Source organism: Microcaecilia unicolor, chromosome 10 (assembly GCF_901765095.1).
Source record: "Microcaecilia unicolor chromosome 10, aMicUni1.1, whole genome shotgun sequence".
Taxonomy (NCBI): domain Eukaryota; kingdom Metazoa; phylum Chordata; class Amphibia; order Gymnophiona; family Siphonopidae; genus Microcaecilia; species Microcaecilia unicolor.
The window spans coordinates 25,757,585-25,784,786 of NC_044040.1; the positions used below are offsets into that span (position 1 = coordinate 25,757,585).

General features: G+C 44.7%; 1 protein-coding gene across 1 annotated transcript in view; it reads left to right on the top strand.

The window, feature by feature from the left end:
- The window catches only part of SHANK3 (SH3 and multiple ankyrin repeat domains 3), a 704,425-nt gene that overhangs the window by 637,396 nt on the left and 39,827 nt on the right, over positions 1-27,202 (top strand). The window contains exon 20 of the mRNA XM_030215777.1: positions 1,690-4,009. Within this exon, the coding sequence (XP_030071637.1) occupies positions 1,690-4,009 (2,320 nt within the window). The remainder of the gene's footprint in view (positions 1-1,689; positions 4,010-27,202) is intronic.

The following is a 27,202-nucleotide window of genomic DNA, read 5'->3' on the forward strand; positions in this document are numbered from 1 at the left end:
TTTTATTTTCCTATGCCTATGTCAAAAGAAATTCAAGATGACATACGGTAGAGTGGGCGGAGCCAAGCCAGAGTGGGTGTGGTTGGAGCATGTACTAAAATCTCCCTCTCAAAAATCGGGACCCCATGGCAGCTCTGGGCATATTTGAAAATATAAGTGAGATTTAATAAAAATGCTACCAACAATAAAGAATGACATTGTGGATGCAGCAGCTCATAGGTTTGTTTGCATTGTTTTGAGTACGTGGAAGACAGCTGCGAGGTGGAGAGGAAACAGAGACTAATCTAACTGACTTCAACTTTTTTACGTCATGCCGTCTCCTGTTCTCAATCAAACGTCCTACTCCTTGCTCATAACAGGGACTCAGGGAGGGGGTACTTCCCTTGTCTTCATGCTGTCCAAAGACAGGAAATACACCCTGTGAACTAACACTAGCATTACAGTGACACACACACAGATTCTACACAGCACTGAGAACTGTTGTTTCTAACACAGGCTGCATTAACAATACGTGTCTAACAATAAACTTTAGACCAGCCTATCTCTAATACTGTGAAAATGTGGCCTAAATAATGAGAAAGACTTTGTTGTTCAGTTAAAAGATAAATCATGCTCTAGTTATGACGGACCAACTACAGTTTTAATAAATGAGATTTTGTGATTTTTTTTTTGAGATACCAAGATCAGTGGCCCTGTTTACTAAGCTGTGCTATAGGCGCGCTAGCCACGCACTAAAAAGTAGCACACGCTAAATGCTAGCGCACCCTAGTAAACAGGGCCTTAAACGTCTTAGTTATATAAGGGGTCATTTTCAATACAGACCTCCAAGGTGCAAAGTCTATGGGTATTATGTATGCAGCAGAATTTCTACAGATTTTCAGAAGCCAAGTTTGCACATATTTTTCTTTTGAAAATTGCCTGGGTACTATCAGGCTCATTTTCAAAGCACTTAGCCTCCCAAAGTTCCATAGAAACCTATGGAACTTAGCCTCCCAAAGTGCTTTGAAAATATGCCTCAATGTGATCCATGGACTTTATATCTGTTGTATATGTGACTAAAGTTTGCAGGGAAGTAGCATGCATGATTTGAAAATGCAATGCTCACATGACATGCTTATTTTTTCATCTTGTCCAAAATGTGCCTTCCCTTTTCCTGGCTAAAAATATATTTGCTGTGGAGCTCCGCAAGTATTTTAGCCACAATAAGGGTAGGCAGTTTTGAGGGCCCTTTTACCTGGGTAAATCATTATTTACCTGGGTAAATGGCAGGGTTGGCTTTAGGAGTGTGTGGTCTGTACAGTCACACTAGGAACTGCTGTTTCAGGGTGCAGGAGCACTATTTCCAAAGGTGTACTGCTGACTGCCGTGAAGGGTGCTGCCAATGCTAAAGCCAGCCCTAATAAATGATTTTTCAAAATTGTCCTCCTAATGTTCAGTTCATGGAATTAGTTTCATGCGACCTATTCACAAGGTGACTGCTGTGCAGCTTATTGGAACAGGCTGATTTTTTACATAACAGTTTGCTATTGCAATGTCATTATATTTGTTGCAGAGTTTAATTAATTCTGTATTATATAAATACCACAGTAGAAAAGAATTTCATCTGAATGAACAGGTCAGAGATTTTAATGCTTGAATGATGAATAGATTTTCAGTTGTGCTGAAGTTATAACATGGTTGTTTTTGCAGGTGAAGATGAGAAACTTACAGCCTCTCTACTGGATGGTAAATTTCCCCGGAGCACGTCAATGCAGGATACAGTTAGAGAAGGGCATGGAATTCCACCTCCTCCCCAGACAGCTCCTCCTCCTCCTCCTTCTCCATATTACTTTGATACAGGCCCTCCCCCATCTTTTTCTCCACCCCCACCCCCAGGAAGAGTTTATGATACTGTAAGATCTAGCTTTAAGCCAAGTTTGGAGGCCAGACTCCATGGATTCCCAGAGGTCGTCACAACCGCTGAAATTTATGATACTTCAAGGACTTCCGTTCCTCATCCAGACAGACAAAAACGAGCCCGTTCTATGATAATCCTCCAGGACTCCTCTCATTTACCTGTGGAACCCACTGACATTCCCCATCCAGGGCCTTCTGCTACCCCTTCAGAGAAGTTGAAAAGAAAAGGGCGAATAGTTGATAACCCCTATGCCAACATGAGTCAATTTAATGTGAGTTTGTTTGCCCCCACAAAGCCCCACAGGAAAAAAAGCCCTCTGGTGAAGCAACTGCAAGTAGAGGATGCTCAGGAAAAGTCAGCCTTGTCCATTGCAGCAGGCTTTACCAGAGACCCCTCTCCTACTCGACGAAGCCCACGCCAGAGTGTCATGGAGTTTGAGCAGCAGATTGGTATAGCTCAGGCTGAGCCAACAAGCAGCCCCTTTGCTACTACCATTGCTGGAGTCATGAAGGACAGAGAGCGTCGTCTTGATGAGAAACGGAAATCCACTGTCTTCCTATCAGTAGGGGCCATTGAAGGAAGCCCTCCAAGTCCTGACTTGCCATCTCTACAGCAGTCAAGGTCTATTGATGAACGATTATTAGGAAGCCGAGATGTTCTACTGCCCTCTCCTGTCTCAGCTTTAAAGCCATTGATCTGCAGCTCATCATCAACTTTTATTCACCCTCTTACAGGAAAACCCCTGGATCCCAACTCACCACTGGCACTTGCGCTGGCCGCAAGAGAGAGAGCCCTGTCTAGTCAAGTTCCGTCAAGATCACCAACACCAGTCAAGAGCCCTGATTCAGACAGAGCAACACCTCTGTTTGTGGACATCCAAACCAAAGAACCAGGGAGAGGTGAATTAGAGTGCTTAATTTCGCCCATTTTTTCACCTGGATCTAAAGGAAGCTATGGTCCATCTCCAGAAACAAGGCCCCCTACAGCAAGCCACTGGGGAATCCCTACAACATTGAGGAAAGAGACTGAAATTCAAGCAGAAAAACCTGAAAGGGAAGAGAAAAAACTTGAAGACAAGAAAACTATGATAATCAGCATTGTGGACACATCCCAGCAGAAGACTGCAGGACTTATAATGGTCCATGCAACAAGTAATGGTGAAGAGGTAGGACTTGAGATGAAACTGGAGAAACCAGTAGTTCCAGAGAAACCTGGAGAACTAGCACAGCTGCCCAAAGCTGAGACCCAGCCAAGTCCTGTGAGTAAACCTCCAGTCAGCCAAGTTTCTGAAAAGACCCTTGGGCAGGGGAGTTCAGAGGAGGATGTAGAGCCCTATACAGTTACTCTACCACCAGCTCAGCTGTCTTCAAGTGATGAGGAGACTAGGGAGGAACTAGCCAAGATTGGGCTGGTACCTCCACCAGATGAGTTTGCAAATGGAGTACTGGTCACCAAGCCTGGCACACCAATCAGCCAATTGACTCAGCCCACCATGCCATCCATACCAGCGGCAGTAGTAGCACCTTCTACCACTGGTGGAACATCCTCAGGGAAGCCCTCTGATGCCCCCGTAGCCCAAGAGTCTGCTGCAGACTCAGGAGTGGAGGAAGTGGACACCAGAAGTTCAAGTGACCATCACCTGGAGACTACAAGCACCATATCCACCGTCTCCAGTATGTCCACATTGTCCTCAGAAAGTGGAGAGCCCACTGATACTTACACTTCATTTGCAGATGGACAAACTTTTATACTCGAGAAGCCGCCAGTGCCTCCAAAGCCAAAACTTAAGTCCCAGCTCAGCAAGGGGCCAGTTACTTTCAGGGACCCACTTTTGAAGCAGTCTTCGGACAGCGAGCTCATCTCCCAGCAACATGCAGCCACTCTGGCCTCTGCCAGTGTTGGTCGCCCACGCTACCTCTTTCAGAGAAGGTCCAAGCTATGGGGGGACCCCGTGGAGAGTAGACCATCTCATGGGGCTGATGACGACAAGCCAACTGTGATCAGTGAACTCAGCTCTCGGCTACAGCTTCTGAATAAAGATACAAGATCATTGGGGGAAGAGCCCACAGGAACATTAGATCCTGGAAAGAAGTCACCTGTGGTTGCAGCACGGTAAGATTTCTGCTGGCCAGGGGGAGGGAGAGAAATTGATGCATGTCAATAATAAACAGCATCCTACAAACGACAGGCAGAAAAAAAAAGTATGAATGAGGTGCAAATCAGAAGGCCTGTTTGGTGCTGCACTTCAGACACATCAGTATTCTATACCAAATCAGAACAGCAATGTGCTGAAACTGAGTTTATTAAAGCTTTGGATTAGGGTTCATCCCAACAAACATTCCTGCTATCCTATGGCATAGTCTTTTTTCATCTCTTTTTCTACTGTGTATTTTACTATCATTTTTTTGTTACTGTCTCTCACTTAATCCTCATATCTTGCAAACATACAGATCAATTTTCAACAGTGGTGGTGACTGCATTTTTTTAAAATGCCAGCTGCAGGGTTTAAAAAAATAAGTATGTTCAGCACTAAGTAAATGTACATCATGCATAATGTGTTTGCCATCACCAGCTATAAGTACACTGTGCCCGGAAAAAAGTGAACCCCCTACATATTTTGCAGTAACAAACCTGCACCAAGTTCATTAAAAATTTTAAATGCACAAAGTGATATCTATTTGTGTCACCGACACCAAATTACATAGGAATCCCTCATCCTGTTTAAGAGATTTTTAATTTTTACAAACTGCTGTCAGAAATCTGTTTCCGACATGACTTTAATTACTTGCTGACATCATCCGTGTTGTCATTGCGCGTTGATAAACAAACAACATGTCGTGAAAAGAAGATCGAGTTTTAATTAAAACACTCGGAGTTGAAAAAGGCAGTGGCACTGAAAGATTAATGGCTGAATTTCCGAGAAAAAAAAACTGGTCTGTTGCTTCTGTGAAACTCTAACTTTTGAATAGTGTTATTTAAAATTTGGCATCTCTGCAACGTTAAGGTGGATTTCTATGAAACCACACAACATATGAAATAGATATCGCTTTGTGCACCTAAAATTTTAATTTGGTGCAGGTTTGCGGTTGTTATTGCAGTGTTTAGGGGCTTCACTTTTTTCCGGACATAATGGTGATGATAGTCAGCCACTGTGACGGCAATTATTTAAAGGGGTACCTAGATTTAGGAGCCTAGAGGGCACGTGTGTCACCTATTCTACGAAGGGAAGTAGGTGCCTACTCTGCTTTATAAAATACTAGCGTAACTAGATATATTCACATGTATCCGCCCGATATTTAAAACCATTTAACTGGCCAGGAACAGCTCCTACTAGTTAAATTGCACTTAACCAATTATCCGTCGATATTTAGTGGGAGATCTCCAGTGATCTCCCGCTGAATATTGCCGGTTAGCACTTAGCAGATAGCCAGTTAAATCACGGGATATAACCAGCTATCCACTAATATTCAGCGTCAAATTCAGCCTCTGGCCAGTTTCAACTTAACCGGCCAGCTCTGAATATCGGCTTGGCCGGTTAATTTGAAACCGGCCAAAAAAACACCCGGATATTCAAAGCTGGTCACCAGAAACAGCCTGGCATTGAATATCCAGGCTCAGCACCAACTGCGAGAGACAGCTCGGCTACCTCCCACAGTCTGAATATCAGGCCCATATGTATTCAGATATGAGCACTCACTCAAGCCATAGAGCTGGCGTAAACGCTCACACCTCGATTCTGGAGATACATACGTAACTTACAGCATTCTATAAATTATGTGTGTATGAACGCCTGCCTACACGCCATCCGGATGCCGCCTGTGTGGCCCACCTGCGCATAGTTACAGAATAGCATGTAGCTGGATTATTGGCATTTACACCAGGGGCGTAGCCAGACCTCGGCGGGAGGAGAGGTCCAGAGCCCAAGGAGGGGGGGGCACAGTTTAGTCCGCCGACCGTCGCCAGGTACCTTTGCTGGCGGGGCTCCCCAACCCCCACCAGCTGAAGTCTTTCTTCTTCAGCGCCGGTTTCCGGTGTGTTCGCTGATCTGTTTCTGTGCGTCCTGACAGGACTCACAGAAACAGATCAGCGAACGTGCCAAAGACCGGCGCTGAAGAAGAAAGACTTCAGCTGGTGGGAGTTGGGGACCCCCACCAGCAAAGGTACCTGGCGGCGGGGTCAAAAGTGAAGGGGGAGGGTCAGCAGCGGGGGGGGGGGGTCGAAAGTAGAGGGGACTAAAGTTAAATCTGTGGGGGCCCATGCCCCCGTGGCCCCACCTAGCTACGCCCCTGATTTACACATGTACAGGGTTACCATATGTCCAGTTTTACCCAGTTGCCCTCTTTTTTGAGGACACCACGGCACATCCGGGTGGGTTTTGCCAGCCTGCCTGTTTGTCCAGGTTTGCAGGCAAGCGAGGGGGCCTCAGGATGTCCTGACCGCCCCTCCCTTCCTGTACCTTATCATCATGCCCTGGTGATCTAGTGGCCTCCAGAGCAGGAAAGAGACCCCTCTTTCCTGCCCGGTGCCGCCACAGACCTCTCGCTCCCAGCGCCACTTGAAAATGGCTGCCAAGAATTCAAGCGTCGGCCTCATGAGACTTCTGCAGCAGCACCAGGCAGGAAGAGCGGGCTCTTTCCTGCCTTGACTAGGCCACTAGATCACCAAGCACGATAAGGTACGAGAGGGGAAGGGATGTGGATGGAGTGAGCTGTAAAAAAAAAGTTGGGTGGAGGGAGGCTGGAAAAAAGATTGTGGAGGGGGCATACATGGGGGAGAGAGGGGGAATCTGGCTTTTTTGGGGAGAGGGTCAAGGTGGCACCAGTGGCGTTCCTAGGGCGGCTGACACCCGGGGCGGATCGCCGATGTGCCCCCCCCCCCCCCGGGTGCAGCACCCCTCCCCCCCCCCCCCCGGCGAAGCGACACCTTCTCCCCCCCCCCTCCCAGCGAAGCGACACCCCCCCCACGGGTGCATTTTTACCTGCTGGGGGGGGTGCTGCACGCCTGTCGGCGTCGCTCGTTCCATGCTCCCTCTGCCCCGGAACAGGAAGTAACCTGTTCCGGGGCAGAGGGAGCATGAAACGGGCGGTGCTGACAGGCGCATGGCACCCCCCCCCCCCCCTCCCAGCGGTGTGCACCCGGGGCGGACCGCACCCACCGCCCCGCCCCCCTAGGAACACCACTGGGTGCGTTGTGATGGAGAGTGTTGTGGGTGTGACAGGGCATGGTGGGGGTGTGATGGGTGTCCTCTTTTTTATCACGGCAAATGTAGTAACCCTACACATGTATGAGTGCACATATATGGCAGTATTATGCTTATTTAATACACATTTGGAGCCTAAATGTTGGTGCTTGGCTGTATAGATTTAACCCTAGAAGATGTACAGTTAGGCAGTTTAATTTAGGGTTGTTTAGATAGATAGATAGATAGATAGATAGATAGATAGATAGATAGATAGATAGATAGATAGATAGATAGATAGCAGCTGAATATCAGTACTGTCTGCCAAACTAGTCATTCCACTCTCACTCCACTCTGATACTATCTGAATGGTGCTGAGGCAGTTAAAGGGATTTTCACTGGCACTATCCAGGTTCACAGAGGATTCATACATGTAGCAGCAGCTACTAAACATATAATTCCATCTGAAAATCAGGCTCATAGGGCTTAACAAAAATGCTAGTAGGAATGGTGTTATTTTACACAGGGCTGGCCTTCACACTTGCAGGGACCTGTGCAGACCAGTTTTTTTTTTTCCAACTCTATTTATACATTTTTAAAGCGATAAAAGGGTGGTATTTGACAGTATTTTGTAATAACAGTAGTATTGCAAAATAAAACAAAATAACCCAGTGGTTTTAAGTTTACAAACAATGAACAGGCTTTAAACCACAGGTGGGGCTGCGGAGTATAGGGAGGGAAGTTTGAGGGGAAAGTGCATTGGGTATATCTTACATGAGTAGAGAACAGATCTCGGGGAGGAGAGAAATGGAGACGATAATTGTCTAAAACAAGCCAGGTTCTTCGAAAAGAATGTAAGTAGCCTCTTTCTTTTTTTTTTAAGGCAACTGCCTCTTCATATCATCGGAAAGCACATAGGTAACTCCACCATTCATGAAACGAAACGTTCAAGTTATTCTCGGGGGAGTTGCTGTAACTTATATCTAACTATTTTATTTTTGATGGCTCCCATATAAAAGGATATTGCAAGACATGAAATTTAAGTACAGTTTTGGAGATGGGCATAATAGCTGATTTTGACCACTTAACTGTGATCTGATATGTTTGAGTTGATGCAGGTAAGCAGGTAGGGGAATAGAGTCAAACGACAAGTATAATAAGATGTCGTCAGCATAGATGGATAATTTGAATTATTCATTCTGGATATTAATCCTGTTTTGTGCCACTTTTTAAAGTAGATTTGGAGGAAGAAATTATATATATACTAGTAAAAGAGGCCCGTTTCAGAGCAAATGAAATGGGCGCTAGCAAGGTTTTCGTCGCCAACACCCCCCCTCCCTGGCCAATCCCTTCGTTGTTCTGCCATTGCTCCGCCCCCAACGTCATGACGTTTGACGCGAGGGCGGGGCCCAGAGCGATTTCCCACTCCCTGCCTCCCTCCCTGCCAACCCCTTCGTTGTTCTGCCATTGCTCCGTCCTCGAGGGCGGTGCCCGGAGCGATTTTGGTGGCTTCACCCCCACGAACCTTCGAACCTTTTTGAAGGAAGTCATGGCTTGGCTTCAGTGATGTCAGTGTCCTCAGAACGTTGAGGGTGAGTTTTATTATAGTAGATAAAGGCTTGGAGAGAGTCATAGAGTAATTGAATCATATTAATAAATTTAGTACCAAATCCAAACCAATGCAAAATTTTGAAAAGGTAAGGCCATTCAATCCTATTGAATGCCTTTTTGGCATCGAGAGATAATGTGACAAGGGGAAATCCTGTGCAGTAGGAATGGATCCTCAGAAGCTTAGCCAAAATTGGGTGGTGGAGCAGGTGGGGGAAGAGAGGTTGGTGGTTGGGAGGCGAGGATAGTGGAGGGCAGACTTATACGGTCTGTGCCAGAGCCGGTGATGGGAGGCGGAACTGGTGGTTGGGAGGCGGGAAATACTGCTGGGCAGACTTGTACGGTCTGTGCCCTGAAAAAGGCAGGTACAAATCAAGGTAAGGTATACACATATGAGTTTATCTTGTTGGGCAGACTGGATGGACCATGCAGGTCTGTTTCTGCCATCATCTACTATGTTACTATGAGTCAATGTCATAGGCGTACGCTAAGATGTCCCAGAAGATTCTCGAGTTGCCGTTGAGTAGCCTACCTGGGGTAAAGCCATTTTGGTCGCAATGAACAAGTGAAGAAATGACTTTTTTAAAACGTTTACCAAAACCCTTGCATACATTTTGTTGTCTATGTTTATTAAAGAGATTGGTCTGTAGTTTGATACACTAGCGGGATCGCTGCCTGGTGCCTTATTTCATGGTATCTCCTTAATAGCCTTCATAATTTCTGATAGAGAGATGTTTGATTCTAGAGTGGCCTGTTGGGATTGAGATAGTGAAGGGTGTTCAGGATTATTCAAGACATTATCAAAAAGGGTGTCAGAAGGATTCATCTCTGAGTCATATAGTTGTTGATAGTATTGAGAGACTTGAAGAGCAATTGGTGAAATGGCTGATGAGAGATTCCAGATGAGTCTATGATTTGTGAAATATGGATACAGTCTTGTTTAGATTTTAAATATTGGACTAACGTGTCCTGCTTTATTATTTTCTGCATAGTAAGTAGAGTTTTGTAAAAACAAAAAAAAATAGATGAGATCACTTTTTCACTTAAGATCGTATTATATTTATATTTGGCAGTAAGAAGTTGCTGATATATGTTATGGTTTTCAGAAAGCAAATAGTTCCTCTCTAGAGATTTGATTTCCCGATCTAGGAGATCTAGTTCTTTCTTTTTCTTTTAGCTATAACAGCAGAGTAGTTTATAATAATGCCACTTATAGTCGTTTTATAAGTACTGTTCTGTAGATTGTTTCAGTAAAGACAGAAACGAGTCATCACTACGTAGGTTTGAGTTGAATCTCCAAGAACATTTTTGGGGGGGGGGGGGGGGTGGAGAGAGACATCTGAAATAACGAGTGAGATAGCTGAGTGGTCAGAGATATTTTTACTGTGTATATAGGACTCTGTAATGTAGGGGAGGAGAGATTTGGATACCAAGAAATAATCAATTCTGGAGTAACGTAAATGTAAAGTGGAAAAAAAGAATTCTTTATCTGTAGAGTGAAAGAGTCTCCAAGCATCCTCTAATCCTAATGAATTCTTAAGGATAGCTTGATTAGCTCTAATTTGGTGGTGAGGGCATGTAGCTTGTCAATCCATAATGTGGTCTAGGATTCGATTAAAATCCCCTCCTGAGATTATGTGGGCAGATTGTGAATTATTGATCTCTATGGCTAAATGTGTAAAACGTTGGGTGAGTCTTTGTTAAGTGCATAGATGTTTAGAAAAGTCTACGGGAAGTTGTCAATCGTAGTGTCAGTTTTGATCCGTCTGCACTCAGTGTCCCTGGACTAATTAATGATTTGAATTTCAAGGGATATATGGTGCAGTATTCCTACTTTTTTTTAATTGATCACTGCAGAGTGTATGCTGTTAATACATAGTTTTTATCCATGAGACGCTTGGAATCTGCATCTGGCAGATGTGTTTCCTGAAAAAAAGCTAAGTCATCTTTTATTTTAGATAGATACATTAAAAGCGTTTTCTTCTTTACAGGGTTATTCAACCCTTGTATGTTAATAGAGACTATTCTCATTCATATATGAACAGGAGAGAGACAAAAAGAAAGTTCTGAGCAAACCGCCAACATAACATATTTACAAGGGGATTTCCATCCGGTTAAAACTGAAATATTAACATCAACAAATACCGGCACAGAGGAAAAATGTTGCTGGTGGTACTTAAACAAATACAGATCTAGCAAGGCAAATAAAGAGATAAGCACACCTTATAAAGTAGCAAAAAATACAAGCAGATTGCAATGAAGTTATCTTAGTATAACAATGGTAAAAATATTTAAGAATGTAGAGTCAGAAGACAAACATGCTTAGTCTCCTTAAAGTGAGATAACTAAGAGGTCTTTTACTTAGGTGCGCTGAAAAATGGCTTGCAGTAGTGTAGGCGCGGGTTTTGGGCACGCTACAATCCATTTTTTAGCATGTCTGTAAAAAAAGGCCCTTTTTTTGCTGAAAATGGACGAGCGGCAAAATCAAAATTACCGTTCATCCATTTTGAGTCTGAGACCTTACCGCCAGCCATTGACCTAGCGGTAAAGGATCCAGACGCTAATGACCTATGCGCATCAAATGCCACTTGGTGTACTTCTGTTACTCGAACCCGAAAATAAAAAATATTTTGCAGACGCTTGTATCGGACGCGTGCCAAAAATGAAATTACCACAAGAGCCATGCGGTAGTCGGGCAGTAACTCCATTTTGGCGCATGTTGGGTGCGCGTAGACGCTTACGTGGCTTAGTAAAAGGGCTCCTTAGTCTTGTAACAAACCTGAAGACTGCTAAAGTCTCTTGAAATTGGCTGAAGACTAGAGGACGGAGATGACAGGTCAGAAAGTGTCCAGAAATTGCTTCAGTGCCTCTGGGTCATCGAAGGAGTGGGTCGTATTGTGGACTGTGACCCACATATGTGCAGGATACATGAGGCCAAACTGTACACCGAGGATTTCAGTTGGCTTCTCGGCATAAGGAATTGTTTCCTCCAATGCACAATGGTTTTGCTTAAATCAGGAAAAATTAAGATTTTCAAACCATCGAGATATAGGGTGATTCTAGCATTGCTTTTTGCAAAATTGCAAGGGCTTGAGGATAGCAAAGAAGTTTTATTATCATCAGGTGAGGTGGCTACTGTTTCACAAGCTTACCGATTGGTATCCTGTGGGTGCCTTTGATTTCAAACTAGGAGTCGGTAAGAGGTTCTCTATAAATTTTATACGATCTGGTCCTTCAGCACCTTTGTGAATTCCCAGCACTCTGGTATTGCTACATCTGGCCCTGTTATTAAGGTCTTCGAGTTCTTTCTTCAAAATGGCGATTTCCTTCATCTTCACACGCAAGGATGAGATCTCCTGAGATTTAACAACACATTTCCGCAATAGAGCTTCTAAATGTGTTTGTGTTTGTGCGAGCTTAAGTGACACCGACATGCATTTTTGAATCCACCAGATAAAGGTACCCAGAATAATAGCTGTGGCACAAAAACTTTGATTACCACCAATTTTTCTCTGCCTTCGAAGAACTTCCAATTAGCTGGAAAATAAACACCTGAATTTACGATTTATAAACGGTTAAGAACAGAAGTCCTAATCGTGAGAGACCAGGGGTGATCCGGGAAATTATAGACCAGTGAGCCTATTATAAAGAACAAATTTACAGAGCATGTTCAAAAGCATGGATTAATGAGACTAGCAAGCTCATTTTCGAAAGAGAAAAACATCTAAAAAGTGACATAAGTCTGCATTTGGCCGTTTTTCTCACAACAACGTCCAAATCAGTATTTTCGAAACCTATTTTTAGACGTTTTTCTATGAAGTCCGCCAGAAGTACGTCCAAATCTCAAGGGGGCATTTCAGGGGCATGTTCAGGGCGAAACTTGGGCGTTCCTAAGACTTAGATGTTTTTCAGCCATAATGTCCAGGACTAAAACTCAGACGTTTTGAGCTAGACCTGTTTTTACTACTGCTACTTAACACTTCTAAAGTACTACTAGGGTTACGCAGCGCTGTACAGTTTAACGAAGGACGGTCCCTGCTCAAAGGAGCTTACAATCTAAAGGACGAAATGTCAAGTTGGGGCAGTCTAGATTTCCTGAATAGAGGTAAAGTGGTTAGGTGCCAAATGCGACATTGAAGAGGTGGGCTTTGAGCAAGGATTTGAAGATGGGCAAGGAGGGGGCTTGACGTATGGACTCGGGGAGTTTATTCCAAGCATAGGGCGAGGCGAGGCAGAAAGGGCGGAGCCTGGAGTTGGCGGTGGAGGAGAAGGGTACTGAGAGGAGGGATTTGTCCTGTGAGCAGAGGTTTCGGGTAGGAGCGTAAGGGGAGATGAATAAGGCCTTATTATGAATAAGGCCCAAAAAGGTGCCCTAAATGACCACATGACCACTGGAGGGAATCAGGAATGACCTCCCCTTATTCCCCCAGTGGTCACTAATCCCCTCCGTCCCCCCAAAAATGTGATGAAAAACATTACTTGCCAGCCTCTATGCCACCTTCAGATGTTATACTCAGGTCCATCAGAATAGCATGCAGGTCCCTGGAGTAGTCTAGTAGTGGGTGCAGTGCACTGCAGACAGGTGGACACAGCCTCCTACCTCTCCCCACCAGCGAGCCCTCCAAAACTCACCAGAAACCTACTGTACCCACATATAGGTGTCCCCTTCACACGTAAGGGTAATGGTGTACAGTTGGGGGTAGTGGGTTTTGGGGGGCTCAGCAGACAAAGTAAGGGAGCAATGGTCAGATGTGTACCTGGGAGCATTTTATGAAGTCCACTTCAGTGCCCCCTAGGGTGCCCTATTTTTGTTCTGGGATGTCAGGGGGACCAGTCTACTAAAAATGCTGGCTCCTCCTACATCCCAATGGCTTGATTTTATACGTTTTGCATTTGGACGTTTTTTTTTACAAAATGGATCCAAAACAAAAACGTCCAAATCATAAAACGTCCAAAATACAAAACGTACATATTATTTTGGAAAAGAAAAGGTAGACGTTTTTCTTTTTTGAAAATGACCTTCTTTCCTGTTCGGAATTCAGATTTAGACGTCAACATGGATTTAGTGAAGGGAAATCTTGCCTCACCAATCTACTACATTTCTTTGAAGGGGTGGACAAACATGTGGGTAAATGTGAACCTGTTGATATTGTGTATCTGGATTTTCAAAAGGCATTTGACAGAGTACCTCATACAGTAACATAGTAGATGACGGCAGAAAAAGACCTGCACGGTCCATCCAGTCTGCCCAACAAGATAAACTCATATGTGCTACTTTTTGTGTATACCTTACCTTGATTTGTATCTGTCATTTTCAGGGCACAGACCATAGAAGTCTTGCCCAGCACTAGCCCCGCCTCCCAACCACCATCCCCGCCTCCCCCCACTAGCTCTGCCACCCAATCTTGGCTAAGCTTCTGAGGATCCATTTCTTCCAAACAGGATTCCTTTATGTTTATCCCACACATGTTTGAATTCCGTTACCATTTTCATCTCCACCACCTCCCGCGGGAGGGCATTCCAAGTATCCACCACTCTCTCCGTGAAAAAATACTTCCTAACATTTTTCTTGAGACTGCCCCCCTTCAATCTCATTTCATGTCCTCTCGTTCTACCGCCTTCGTATCTCCGGAAAAGATTCGTTTGCGTATTTATACCTTTCAAATATTTGAACGTCTGTATCATATCACCCATGTTTCTCCTTTCCTCCAGGGTATACATGTTCAGGTCCGCAAGTCTCTCCTCATACGTCTTGTAATGCAAATCCCATACCATTTTTGTTGCTTTCCTTTGCACCGCTTCATGAAAGACTATAGAGGAAATTGGAGAGTCGTGGGATAGAAGGTAGTGTTCTATATGGATTAAAATCAGGTGAAAAGATAGAAAACAGACAGTAAGGTTATATGGTCAATATTCTCAATGGAGAAGGGTAGATAGTACAATTCCCCAAGGGTCTGTGCTGGGTCTGCTGCATTTTAACATATAAATAATCTAGAGATGTGAGGTAATTAAATTTGCTGACAACACAATGAAGCTACAAAGTAGTACATTTAATAGGAGAAAATATTTTTTCACTCAACGTGTAATGAAACTCTGGAATTCGTTTCCAGAGAATGTGGTAAAGCAGTTAGCTTAGTAGTGTTTTAAAAAGGTTTGGCTAGCTTCCTAAAAGAAAAGTCCATAAGCCATTATTAAAATAGATTTGGGAAGAATCCATTGCATATTTCTAGGACAAGCAGCATAAAATGTACGGTACTGTTTTGGGTTCTTGCCAAGTACTTTTCTTACATAAGCATGCAATTCTGGAATATACTACCATGCAACTTGAAAACAATCCACGAACTAACCAACTTCCGCAAACTACTGAAGACATCTCTTTGATAAAATTTACTGCAAGGACCAATACACATGAAGTCCACACTCACTATCCCAGAAATACACCAATACATTCTTTTCTGAACTCTCATCCCCCGTAATTTTTATCACACTTAAACCTTCACTCACAGAAAATGTTATACCAAATGTTCTTTTTGCCAAGGTTCTATTACCCCATTATTTGCCCATTGTCTCTTCCTATTGTCCCATTGTTCTTTTCCTTGTCCCATTCCCTAACGATACCTTGACTCTGTCTTCGCATAGCTTCTCACAATGTAATCCATAACTGAATTGTAACAAATTGTATTTCCATTATTTACAATGTATTGTAAGCCACACTGAGCCCGCAAATAGGTGGGAAAATGTGGGATACAAATGCAATAAAATAAAATAAATAAATACTTGTAACCTGGATTGGCCACTGTTGGAAAGAGGATGCTGGGCTTGATGGACCTTTGGTCTGTCCCAGTATGGCAACACTTAGGTACTTATTATCTCTTTGTAATTATTGATCTTTTCTATGTAATGCTTTTTCTCCGTTGACCAACAGAATTGAATCAGTCTCTAATGAGATACTTTTCTTTAATAGTGCAGGGATGGAACAGCTGTCCCAGAGCTCAGAACTAATGTAATGTTCTGAGCACGCAAAGCCCTTTTCACGTGCAGCGGTTCCCTGTCTTCTCAGTTTTGTTTCTTCTGCTTTGCCAAACAGATCTAAAAACAAATCTCTTTCAGAAATTGTGGTTAAGAATCTTTTCGTTTGGTTCCACTAAAAATGTTTTCATCATATTCTTTATCCTTTTACTTTTGTATTTCATGAATTCGTAAAAACATTTTAGTATTCAGGTTTGCATAACTGCTTCAGGGGCCCTTTTACTAAGCCACGTAAGAGTCTATGTGCGCCCAATGTGCACCAAAATGGAGTTACCGCTGGCTACCACGTGGCTCTTGTGGTAATTTCAGTTTTGGCGCGGGTCTGATACGCGCATCTGAAAAATCATTTTTATTTTCAGACGTGTGCAGGTTATTACCGCGTGAGACTGTACCGCTAGGTCAATGGGTGGTGATGTGGAGGGGCATAATCGAACGGGGGCAACCATCTCTAAGGGCGCCCATCTCTAAGGACGTCCCGGCGAAGGGGCGGGGAAACCCGTATTATCGTAACAAGATGGGCGTCCATCTTTCATTTCGATAATACAGTCGGGGACGCCCAAATCTCAACATTTAGGTCGACCTTAGAGATGGTCGACCTAAATGTTGAGACGGTCAACCTTAGAGATGGTCATCCCCAGTTTTTGGCCATAATGGAAACCGAGGACGGCCATCTCAAAAACGGCCAAATCCAAGCTCTTTGGTCGTGGGAGGAGCCAGCATTCATAGTGCACTGGTCCATCTCACATGCCAGGACACCAACCGGGCACCCTAGGGGGCACTGCAGTGGACTTCACAAATTGATCCCATGGTGCATAGCTCCCTTATCTTGGGTGCTGATCCCCCCAATACCCACTCCCCACAACTGTGCAATACTACCATAGCCCTTAAAGGGTGAAGGGGGGCATCCAGATGTGGGTACAGTGGGTTTCGGGTGGGTTTTGGAGGGCTCCCATTTACCACCACAAGTGTAACAGGTAGGGGGGATGGGCCTGGGTCCGCCTGCCTGAAGTGCACTGCAGTACCCACTAAAAACTGTTCCAGGGACCTGCATACTGCTTTGATGGAGCTGGGCATGACATTTGAGGCTGGCATAGAGGCTGGAAAAAAAATGTTTTTAATTAGTTTTTTTGGATGGGAGGGGGTTGGTGACCATTGGGGGAGTAAGGGGAGGTGATCCCCGATTCCCTCCGGTGGTCATCTGGTCAGTTCAGGCACATTTTCGAGGCTTGGTCGTGAACAAAAAGGGACCAAGTAAAGTCGGCCAAATGCTCGTCAGGGCCGGCCTTCTTTTTTCCATTATTGGCCGAGGATAGCCATCTCTTAACCACGCCCCTATCCTGCCTTCGGTACACTGCCGACATGCCCCCTTGAACTTTGGCCAGCCCTGCGACGGAAAGCAGTTGAGGCCAGCCAAAATTGGCTTTCGATTATGCCGATTTGACCGCCATTAGGAGAAGGGCGCTCATCTCCCGATTTGTGCCTTATCCTTCGAAAATAAGCTGGATAGTAACCTATGTAACTTTGTAAGCGTATGTGCACTGAAAATGAGCTTCTATGTGATTTACAAGCCTGAGATACCCTGAACCCCAGAAGTAATGCAATAGCAGAAATAGAGAACCACTGTAAGGACTGGCTGGCAGTGCAATGGGAGGAAAATAGAGCATCAGTGCTGAGGAGCATGATTACCAGCGGGGAGGGGGGAGGGAGATGGAAAGGGAAAAGAAGCTTTAACTTTTGGTCAGCTGCCAGTTGGGAAAAAAAAGGCGTGGAATCACTTTCACTATGTTTTGAGGCAAGATGAATATCAATCCAGTCCACCTACAACCCCAGAAAGCAAAACCACTTAGCAGACACCCCCCCTCCCCCCCCCCCCCCCCCCCATTTACTAAGTTGTTCTAGTGGCTGCCTCATGGCAGTGCCAACACAGCCCATTAGCACAAAGCAGCCGCTATTTCGGCTTAGTAAATTGGGGGGGGGGGGGGGAAGTAGCAGCAGAGTCTGTAGTCCTCACAAGTGGTTGGCTAGTTCTGCAGCTTTTCCAGTCCATCTTCCAACACTGGAGAATTCCTCAAATAGAGTTATTTGCCAGCATGCCAACCTTTCCCTCTACTACTGAGATGCTCATCTCCACCGTGCCTTGAATAGCGTGTGCTGGATCGTAAAATAAGGGGTCCTTTTACTAAGGTGCGCTGAACAATGGCCTGCGGTAGTGTAGGTGCAGGAATAAAATGGGCCCTGCTGCTGATAACTCGAGCTAAGCTTTAGTAAAAGGCCCCCTCAGTTATAACGCTAGCTAATCGGCTAACAGAATGCATTCCGTTCAAGCTGATTTTCCCTAGCCTAACTTTACCAGATGAGTCATTGCTGCAGCTGTCGTTCTCCTTGAAATCAGCATCTCTAGAGAGCTTTTGCAAAGCAGACACTTAGGGGTCCTTTTACTAAGGTGCGCTGAAAAATGGCTTGCGGGTTTTGGGCGCACGCCAATCCATTTTTCAGCTCACCTGTTAAAAAAAAGGCCCTTTTTTTAAAAAGATGTTTTGCCAAAAATGGATGTGTGGGAAAATCAAAATCGTCGCGCATCCATTTTGAGTCTGCAACCTTACCGCCAGCCATTGACCTAGCAGTAAAGTCTCACGTGCTAAACGGGCGGTAATGACCTACGTGCATTAAGTGCCACTTGGCGCGCATCCGATATGTGCTTCCGAAATTATCGGACGTGCACCAAAAATGAAATTACCGCAAGAGCCACGTGGTAGCCGGGCAGTAGCTCAATTTTGGCGCGCAGAGACGCTTATGTGGCTTCCTTGGTTGAGCAGTGCTAAGCAATCTGCCCATATAAGCTATTCAGCTCTTGTATGCAAATGTAATTGGGTTGCTCCTTATTAGTGGAATAAATTCTCTCAAAAATGGAACACTCCTGACCTTAGGAGTCATCCACTTGTGTGTCTGATTCAATCTTGCTGATTGATGGGGAAAGCAAAGCTGCTTATCCTAACTGGCATTCTACATCCACAGCAGCAGGCAGACAATCTCATGGGAGTGTTGATTCTGAGCTTTAAACTGGGAGAATTGCTGCTTACAGGAAGGGCTGTGCATGCTCAGAATTTTACATCAGTTTTTGAGCTTTGGGGAAGCTGTTTCCTCCTGGCATTGCTGAATGATGTCACTCCCACTTGTGTGCCTAATTAATTCAGCTGTTTAGGGAAAGGGAAATGGGACTTGATATACCACCTTTCTGAGGTTTTTGCAACTACATTCAAAGCGGTTTACATATATTCAGGTACTTATTTTGTACCAGGGGCAATGGAGGGTTAAGTGACTTGCCCAGAGTCACAAGGAGCTGCAGTGGGAATCGAACTCAGTTCCCCAGGATCAAAGTCCACTGCACTAACCTCTAGGCTACTCCTCCTGTTACAGGAAAGCAACTTTGCTGTTTGTATTGGAAACTATTTCTTTAACCTTCAATATTTTACAGGACAGTGGTAAAGGAAGAACTAAATTTTAACACTGTCCAAGGGTTCTAGGTCAGTTCCCACCCACCAATTTGTATCTGGACAATTCCTACCGAACCAATTCCCACCACACCACTGAGGACAATTCCCATCCATTACCCAAAAAATATAAAACACACTAAGACAAGTAATCTCCCTCCCTTCCCTCTTCTAGATCATTTGGGGGGACCAGTACCCTCTCACACTCCCCCCCCCCCCCGAAGCAACATTATCTTTTATACAACTCTTTCCCTTTCCAGACATGCAGATCATGTGGGGGGGGGGGCAACACCCCCAAACTAGGTTGCAACCTAATTCATGTTTAATTTGGGATCTAAATGTCATAAATAAATAGATAAATACAAACTGCAATTCATGTGGGGATAATGCCCCCCCCCCCCCCATACACACACACACTACTACTACTACTACTACTACTTAACATTTCTAGAGCGCTACTAGGGTTACGCAGCGCTGTACAAATTAACAAAGAAGGACGGTCCCTGCTCAAAGGAGCTACCCTGTTTCCCCGAAAGTAAGACATCCCCCGAAAATAAGACCTAGTAGAGGTTTTCCTGAAATGGTAGATATAAGGCCTCCCCCGAAAGTAAGACCTAGCAAATTTTTGTTTGAAAGCAGGGCCGCCGAGAGCCGGACAAGGCCGCCCCCGGGCCGCCACCCCCCCAGCCAAGGTCGCCGGGCCCCCCCCTCCACCCACCCTCCGTTGCTCCTGGAACTAACCTTAAACGCCTCCTTTCACCTTCGCAGCAAGCTGCAGCAGGGCACACCTCTCCTTCCTTTCGTGCCCCGCCCTCGCGGACATTACGTCAGGCGAGGGCGGGACACGGAAAGAAGGAGTGGCCTGCCCTGCTGATGCTTGCTGCGAAGGTGAAAGGAGACGTTTAAGGTTAGTTCCGGGAGCGATGGAGGGCGAGCGGGCCAACCCCGATGTTTCCCCGAAAAATAAGACATCCCCTGAAAATAAAACCTAGCGCATTTTGGGGGGCAAAAATTAATATAAGACAGTGTCTTATTTTCGGGGAAACACGGTACTAGGTTTCGACCTAATTCAGCTCCTCAAAATGACACACTGATTACAATTTATAACAAATGACCAGGATTTATGGGACCCCATTCAAGAAAGAAGCTACGGTCAGTAAAAAAAAAAAAAGGCCAGGGAGGGGGGGGGGGGGAGTCCTTGGTGGGAGTTGTCCCCCTTAAGTGGGAATTGTCTCGGGGGGAATTGGTGGTTGAGAACTGTCCGGGTGGGAACTTGCCTGATACCTGCCCTAGATGCCGAGATCACTATATCGTTTTGCCAGTCACAGGAAAAACACACACCTATTCGTTTACACCTGATGTTACCAGGGCTATTTTTGTGGGGGTACTGAGTACCGGCACCTTTTCCATTGTCTGCTAAAATTGACCCAAGGACCCCAAGTTTTCATGAAAGAGCTCAGGCTCTACACACCGATTCTGCCTTGTCATAGGTTCTGTGACTGGTTGCAGGGGGACCTGGCTATTGCGGGGTGGATCCCTCAGTGATCACCCCTCCCTTGAAGGGTGGCCTAGCATTTGAGTACCGGCACCTTTTTTGCTAAAAAAAATGCACTGGATGTTACTATGCCAGAAAAAGTCCTTACACCGTTGGTGTTGCATTTATTTCATTCCTAATGTGTAATCAGATGCAGAAGGACTTGTGACATTAGATTAACAGAAATCACTTTTTCATTTGAGTGCATTCTTTCGCTCCTCTTTGTCATTAGTGGTTTTGGCGTTTCCATGTTAAGCAATCTCTTTCTCTGTACTTCATCATCTCTGGTATCACCCCGTTAGCATCCATTCTTTTTTGATTCCTCTTCATTTCTCCTGAGTGCTGTATAGAAAATCTTGACTCAATGAGAGCCTTTCAGCTGATTTTTTTTTTCTAGAATGGAGCCAGTAAAAACCCTTTTTGTTTTGAACAGAAGCTGTTGTCTTAAATTCTCTTCTGCGTAGCCCAGTCTTCATTGTTTTAAATGGGTGTTATTGCTAGTCTTTGACCCGTGACGCACAAGAATCTTAAGTCAGAGAAATCGGTAAATTCTTCATGGTCATTTCCAACCATCCAGATGTTTTATGTGTTTATTATTATAATAATAACAATTATTTATAACCCGCTGTATCTTTAAAAGTCTAAGTGGAGAACAAATCGTATACAAAATATTAAAAAAACAAAACAATAAAAATTATTCATAGTAACATAGTAGATGACAGCAGAAAAAGACCTGCACGGTCCACCCAGTCTGCCCAACAAGATAAACTCACATGTGCCATTTTTTGTATATACCTTACCTTGATTTGTACCTGTCTTTTTCAGGGCACAGACCGTATAAGTCTGCCCAGCACTATCTCCGCCTCCAACCACCAGCCCTGCCTCCCACCACCGGTTCTGGCACAGACAGTATAAGTCTGCCCAGCACTAGCCCCGCCTCCCAACCACCAGCCCCGCCTCCCACCACCAGCTCTGGCACAGACCGTATAAGTCTGTCCAGCACTATCCCCACCTTCCAACCACCAGCCCTGCCTCCCACCACCGGCTAAGCTTCTGGGGATCCCTTCCTTTACACAACAAACTATACAAAAAAACTCTACAATTCAAACATACAATGGTCGTGATCATTTGAATTTGTTAATAATTTAATATCTATAATACCTTTTCTCAACAGACAAATAAAGGGACTGTTTACTAAATCTGAGCATCTTTAATTTCACTGTTCACTAAAGGGTTGTAATCCTTCGATAAATGTCACATAAAAGATCCTAATCACAAACAGGAAAACTTCTACGTCAGTAGCCCACAGTCCAAATGACACAAATGACCACCAGCCGTAGGGAAGAATGTAAACACTTCTTTATTAAAAGCACCAGCCTCAGAGACCCGACACGGGCTGTGTTTCGGTGGACACCACCGTCTGCATCAGGGCTCACAAATAAGGTTCCAAATAGAAACCTAGAAAGATTACGGCAGATAAAGGCCAATGGCCCATCCAGTCTGCCCATTTTGTCTTCTGCCAGCAGTAGTCAAAAGTGTAGCGCTCTGGTTTACCTTTGGGAACAGTGTGTCTTGTATCCCAGAGCGCTACATTTTGACTATAGTGCAGACCAAACTCTGTTTTTGCTTTGCGCACCACATTTTGTCTTCTGTCGCTGCATTTGGAACCTTATTTGTGACCCCTGAAGCAGAAAGTAGCATAGTAAATGACGGCAGATAAAGACCTATACGGTCCATCCAGTCTGCCCAACAAGATAAACTTCTACGGTCTACGCCCTGATCGTGACTGAATAGATATGGATGGGCTGGAGTGTAAGTTTTAAGGGGCTTCGACATTAGCTTCAGAACTTTTAGTACAAGAATAGTGCTGGGCAGATTTCTACGGTCTGTGCCCTGAAAATGGCAAGGACAAATCAAACTAGGGTATACATATAAAGTATCACATACCATGTAAAATGAGTTTATCTTGTTGGGCAGACTCGATTGACCATTGAGGTCTTTATCTGCTGTCATTTACTATGTTACTATATGACATTTATGGACACCCAGTACCCAAACTTCCCATATTTATCCAAAAAGCTTTAATACATACCAGCATGGTCATTGCCTAGGAATTTGGCATCTGAGGTTCCTTGCTTAGGCAGCCAGACTCTGTGTAGCTTGCCAATCAGACCCAAATGTTCGTCAATTCTGTCATGGCGACCTGCCATATAGACATGGCCGTATGGCTTCTGTCCTTGAGGGCTTCTATTTCTCACTTGCCAATTATTCTTGCAGCCCCACTGCTAGCTGATGAACATTTAAGCGGAATAATATACTAATGCTATAGATGTCCAAAAAATCATGCAGGGAATATAAATGTCTATGACAGTAAATGAAGAAACAGGCATTCATTGTACTCTGTCAAAGTTTTGACAATGGGAGGAAGCTGCCTCTAATTGGTCCTACAAACTGAATATAAAATGAATAAGATATGATTTAGTCAATAATGTGAAAGCTTATTTGAGTTGGAACAGTTGTAACTTTAATATAATAGTGCTCTATGCAGGGCCGTGCCTAGGGTCTCTGGAGCCCCCTGCAGACCATCAGTTGGCACCCCCCCTCCCCCCCCCATGAAAATGATTTTGCCATAGGACTGGGCCAGCAACTTTTGTTTCTTTGTCTTGTCCTTTATGATACTTTTGTTAACTTCATTGCATGCTACGATTTTTGGTTTTGCAACTCCGATTCTTTGGGAGAAGAGCAGGAGATTAAAAAAAAAAAAAGTTCAAACAGTAATAATCAGAACAGAAAAGGGTCGGTTTTTGATGCCTCTGACAGGCCAGCTGAGTTCTGTAAAGTCTTGCACGTCAGTCCCCTCCCCCCCCTTTTCTCCCCCTAATTGTTTGCAAATTATTGCAGGCTCATGGTGGCCGAGGGGTCAGAGCAGAGGCAGAGTGCAGAGCCTCTCTGAGATCATGCAACGCTCCGGTCTCGGCGCCAAAATAAACAGAATCTCCTGAAAGGTCATTTCGTAAGACTCTCTCACTCCAACTGGCAACGGAAACTCCGATCATTTCTCAGCTAGTGAACAAATTTTCTTTTAAATTTACCTCCATCCGGCAGCGCAGCGTCAGTGAAGGAGGCGGCGCTCCCAGTCCCGACGTCTCTAGCCTTCCCTTCGCTCAGTGTCCCGCCTTCTTCTGACGTCATTTCCTTGACATCAGAAGAAGGCGGAACACTGAGCGAAAGGAAGGCTAGAGACGTCGGGACTGGGAGCGCCCACAAGGTAAATTTAAAAGGAAAAAAAAAGGAAAGGGATCTTGGTGGGGAGAAGAGGGCGGGCAGTTGGGACATGGGAGCGGGAGGGCGAGGTAAGCATGGTGCGGCGGCACCCCCCAGAGGACGGCGCCCCCCTGCGGTGCTTACCCCGCTTACTGTGTTGGCACGGCCCTGGCTCTAAGTCTAACATTATTTAGTCTAACAAGAGGCAGAGATTGATGGGGCCTGGGAGGCGATGAATTCATGGGCTGGAATTGGGCGACTAGAAAGTGAGTGAAATTCAGGGGAAAGGAGGCTGGAGAAAGAATGAGAGGGGGTGGGGATGGAAGGAGGAAACTGTAGGAAGTGGAAAGCTGATAAAGTAGGTGAAAGAGATCAAGGATTGTGGGGATAAGGAAGGATGAAATCTAGATACAGGTTCATAAAAAATGGCAGATAAGAGAAATGGAGACAAAAAATGAAACAGAAGAATCAGTGTCAGAGTCAGGCATAAGGAAAAAGACAGGACAGTGAAAAACAGAAAATGGAAATAAGATTCTGCACAGGGACTCGGAGAAAAGCAACAGAAGGAAGTAGTACAGAGAGACCAGGATCAACCCAATTCAAAAAATAAAATGCTCAGAAAACAAGGATACAAATAAATGTATTTTTTATATTTAAGGAAAGATATCCTTAGCTTTGAAAATGTGCACTTCTTGTATTTTGTTCTGTACTGAAGGAAATACATCTCTGTTTCTCTGGGGTTTTACTGCTCACGATCTGATTTCTTTTGTTTTCCATTTCACGTTTTGTCTACATTATGTTTCTAGTGGCCTAGTGGTTAGGGTGGTGGACTTTGGTCCTGGGGAACTGAGGCACTGAGTTCGATTCTCACTTCAGGCACAGGCAGCTCCTTGTGACTCTGGGCAAGTCACTTAACCCTCCATTGCCCCATGTAAGCCGCATTGAGCCTGCCATGAGTGGGAAAGCGCAGGGTACAAATGTAACAAAAATAAAATAGATACTATTGGAGATTCTACATGGAATGTTGCTAATATTGGAGATTCTACATGGAATGTTGCTATTCCACTAGCAACATTCCATGTAGAAGGCTGCGCAGGCTTCTGTTTCTGTGAGTCTGACATCCTGCACGTATGTGCAGGACGTCAGACTCACAGAAGCAGAAGCCTGTGCGACCACATTGGTGATCTGCAAGGGCCGACTTCTACATGGAATGTTGCTAGTGGAATAGCAACATTCCATGTAGAATCTCAAATAGTAGCAACAGTGGAGGAGTGGCCTAGTGGTGGACTTTGGTCCTGGGGAACTGAGTTCGATTCCCACTTCAGGCACAGGCAGCTCCTTGTGACTCTGGGCAAGTCACTTAACCCTCCATTGCCCCATGTAAGCCGCATTGAGCCTGCCATGAGTGGGAAAGCGCAGGGTACAAATGTAACTAAAATAAAATAAAATATACACAAACCCTCCACTTATATTCTTAACAATCTATCAATATCTGCTTGTTTATTGAAATATTATGTTCTATCATTATTCTGTCGCCCAAGATCTTTCTGTAACACTAAATGTCCATTTTCTAATATTTTTCCATCACTCATGATGTATTGTAAGCCACATTGAGCCTGCAAAGAGGTGGGAAAATGTGGGATACAAATGCAATAAATAAGTAAATATTTTTTTGCTAAGTAATAGCTTTTGCTTTTCTTGTGTAACAGGAATGAGGGACTCAGTTGATATGTAGGGTCTATATAGGAATCTGTAATGGTCCGTCTTTTCCAGCTGGAAAAGAACCCTTCACCCCCTGTGATTGATAAAAGGCCTGCATCCCTGATCCCTGGAGGTGTGCTGGTGGTGTTGAACATTTGCAGTGCTAACTTTTCACAGGTAGGGTTGGTGTAGTTTGAGTTCTTAACCTGGTGCTGGTGTGGGAAGTTTCTGAAGGTCTGTTTACAAGGTTTTGTCTTACATCGCAGAGTGTCTGGTAGTGGAGGGAGTTTGTGTTGCTATCATCGATTTGACACCAGAGTTTGTATGTTGAGTTGTAAAGTGAAACCTTTGTACCTCTTGCTGGGAGAGTTTTATTGGTTGATTTGGGAGTGCTCTGTGAATGAATAATTATAGTCTATATAATTTATATACAATTGGCTTCTCTGTGAGTACTTGTGCTCTTCACCCTAAGCCTCAGAGGTGTGTCCAGCTAGGTCTTTGGTGGCCGCCAACACCAGGGGGTGCAACCCTGGTGGAATGAATGAGTTATTTTTCTATTGTGTGTGGTTTGACTCCATTCGGCTGTTCCACGTTGGTTTTATGTGCATATAATATGCGAATATATATGGTTTATGTATTTTCATAATTTTGAAATAGACTTAATTGCTTGGCTTCTGTCAGTTTGTAGTTTTCTATCACTCCAAACCATCTTACTCCCTGATTTAGCTCGGAGTTTGGAAGGGAGAAGGATGCCAGGGGTGGGGGGACGCCATCTCATCCCTCATCTCAAGCAGCAGATTGCCTTGGGCCGCAACTGCGAAGGGTGTTTCACACATCCACTACCATGGAAAAATATTTCCTTATGTTTCCCCTGAGTCTCCCCATTCAGACCTTCATATAGTTATTTCTTCTTCTAGAACTCCCCTCCATTCATCAATATTTTTCAGGTGTTCTACTGCTTCTCCTATCTTATAAGATACTAGTAAAAAAGGCCCGTTTCTGGAACGAATGAAACGGGCGCTAGCAAGGTTTTCCTGGGAGTGTGTATGTTTGAGAGAGAGAGAGAGCCAGAGTGAATGTGCGGGTGTGTGACAGAGTGAGGCTGTCTGTGCGACAGTGTATGTGTGAGAATGAGAGTGTGTGACAGGGCCCCCTCCCCTGTTCCTAATGCCCCTCACCCCGTTCCCTCCCCTCCTTTTCCTCCTTCTTCCCACACTTTGGGTTCCTTAAGGCTTTCAAAAGTCTATGTACCCCCGTGGCCCTAACGCCCAGTATCCGGATGCCCCACCGCTTTCCTCCTCACCCCTCCCCCAAGATGTAATACTTTCACGTCCTTCATGTTTTTTAAAAAGTGTCCTATCTACCCTGTGTCCTAATGGCCAGCATTCAGATTGTTTTCCTTTCCCAAATGTTCATGTCTTTCAGTCAGTCAGAACTCCCCCCTTCCCCCCATTTAACACTTTGGGTTCCTTCAGTCTTTTAAAACTCTCCTATCAACC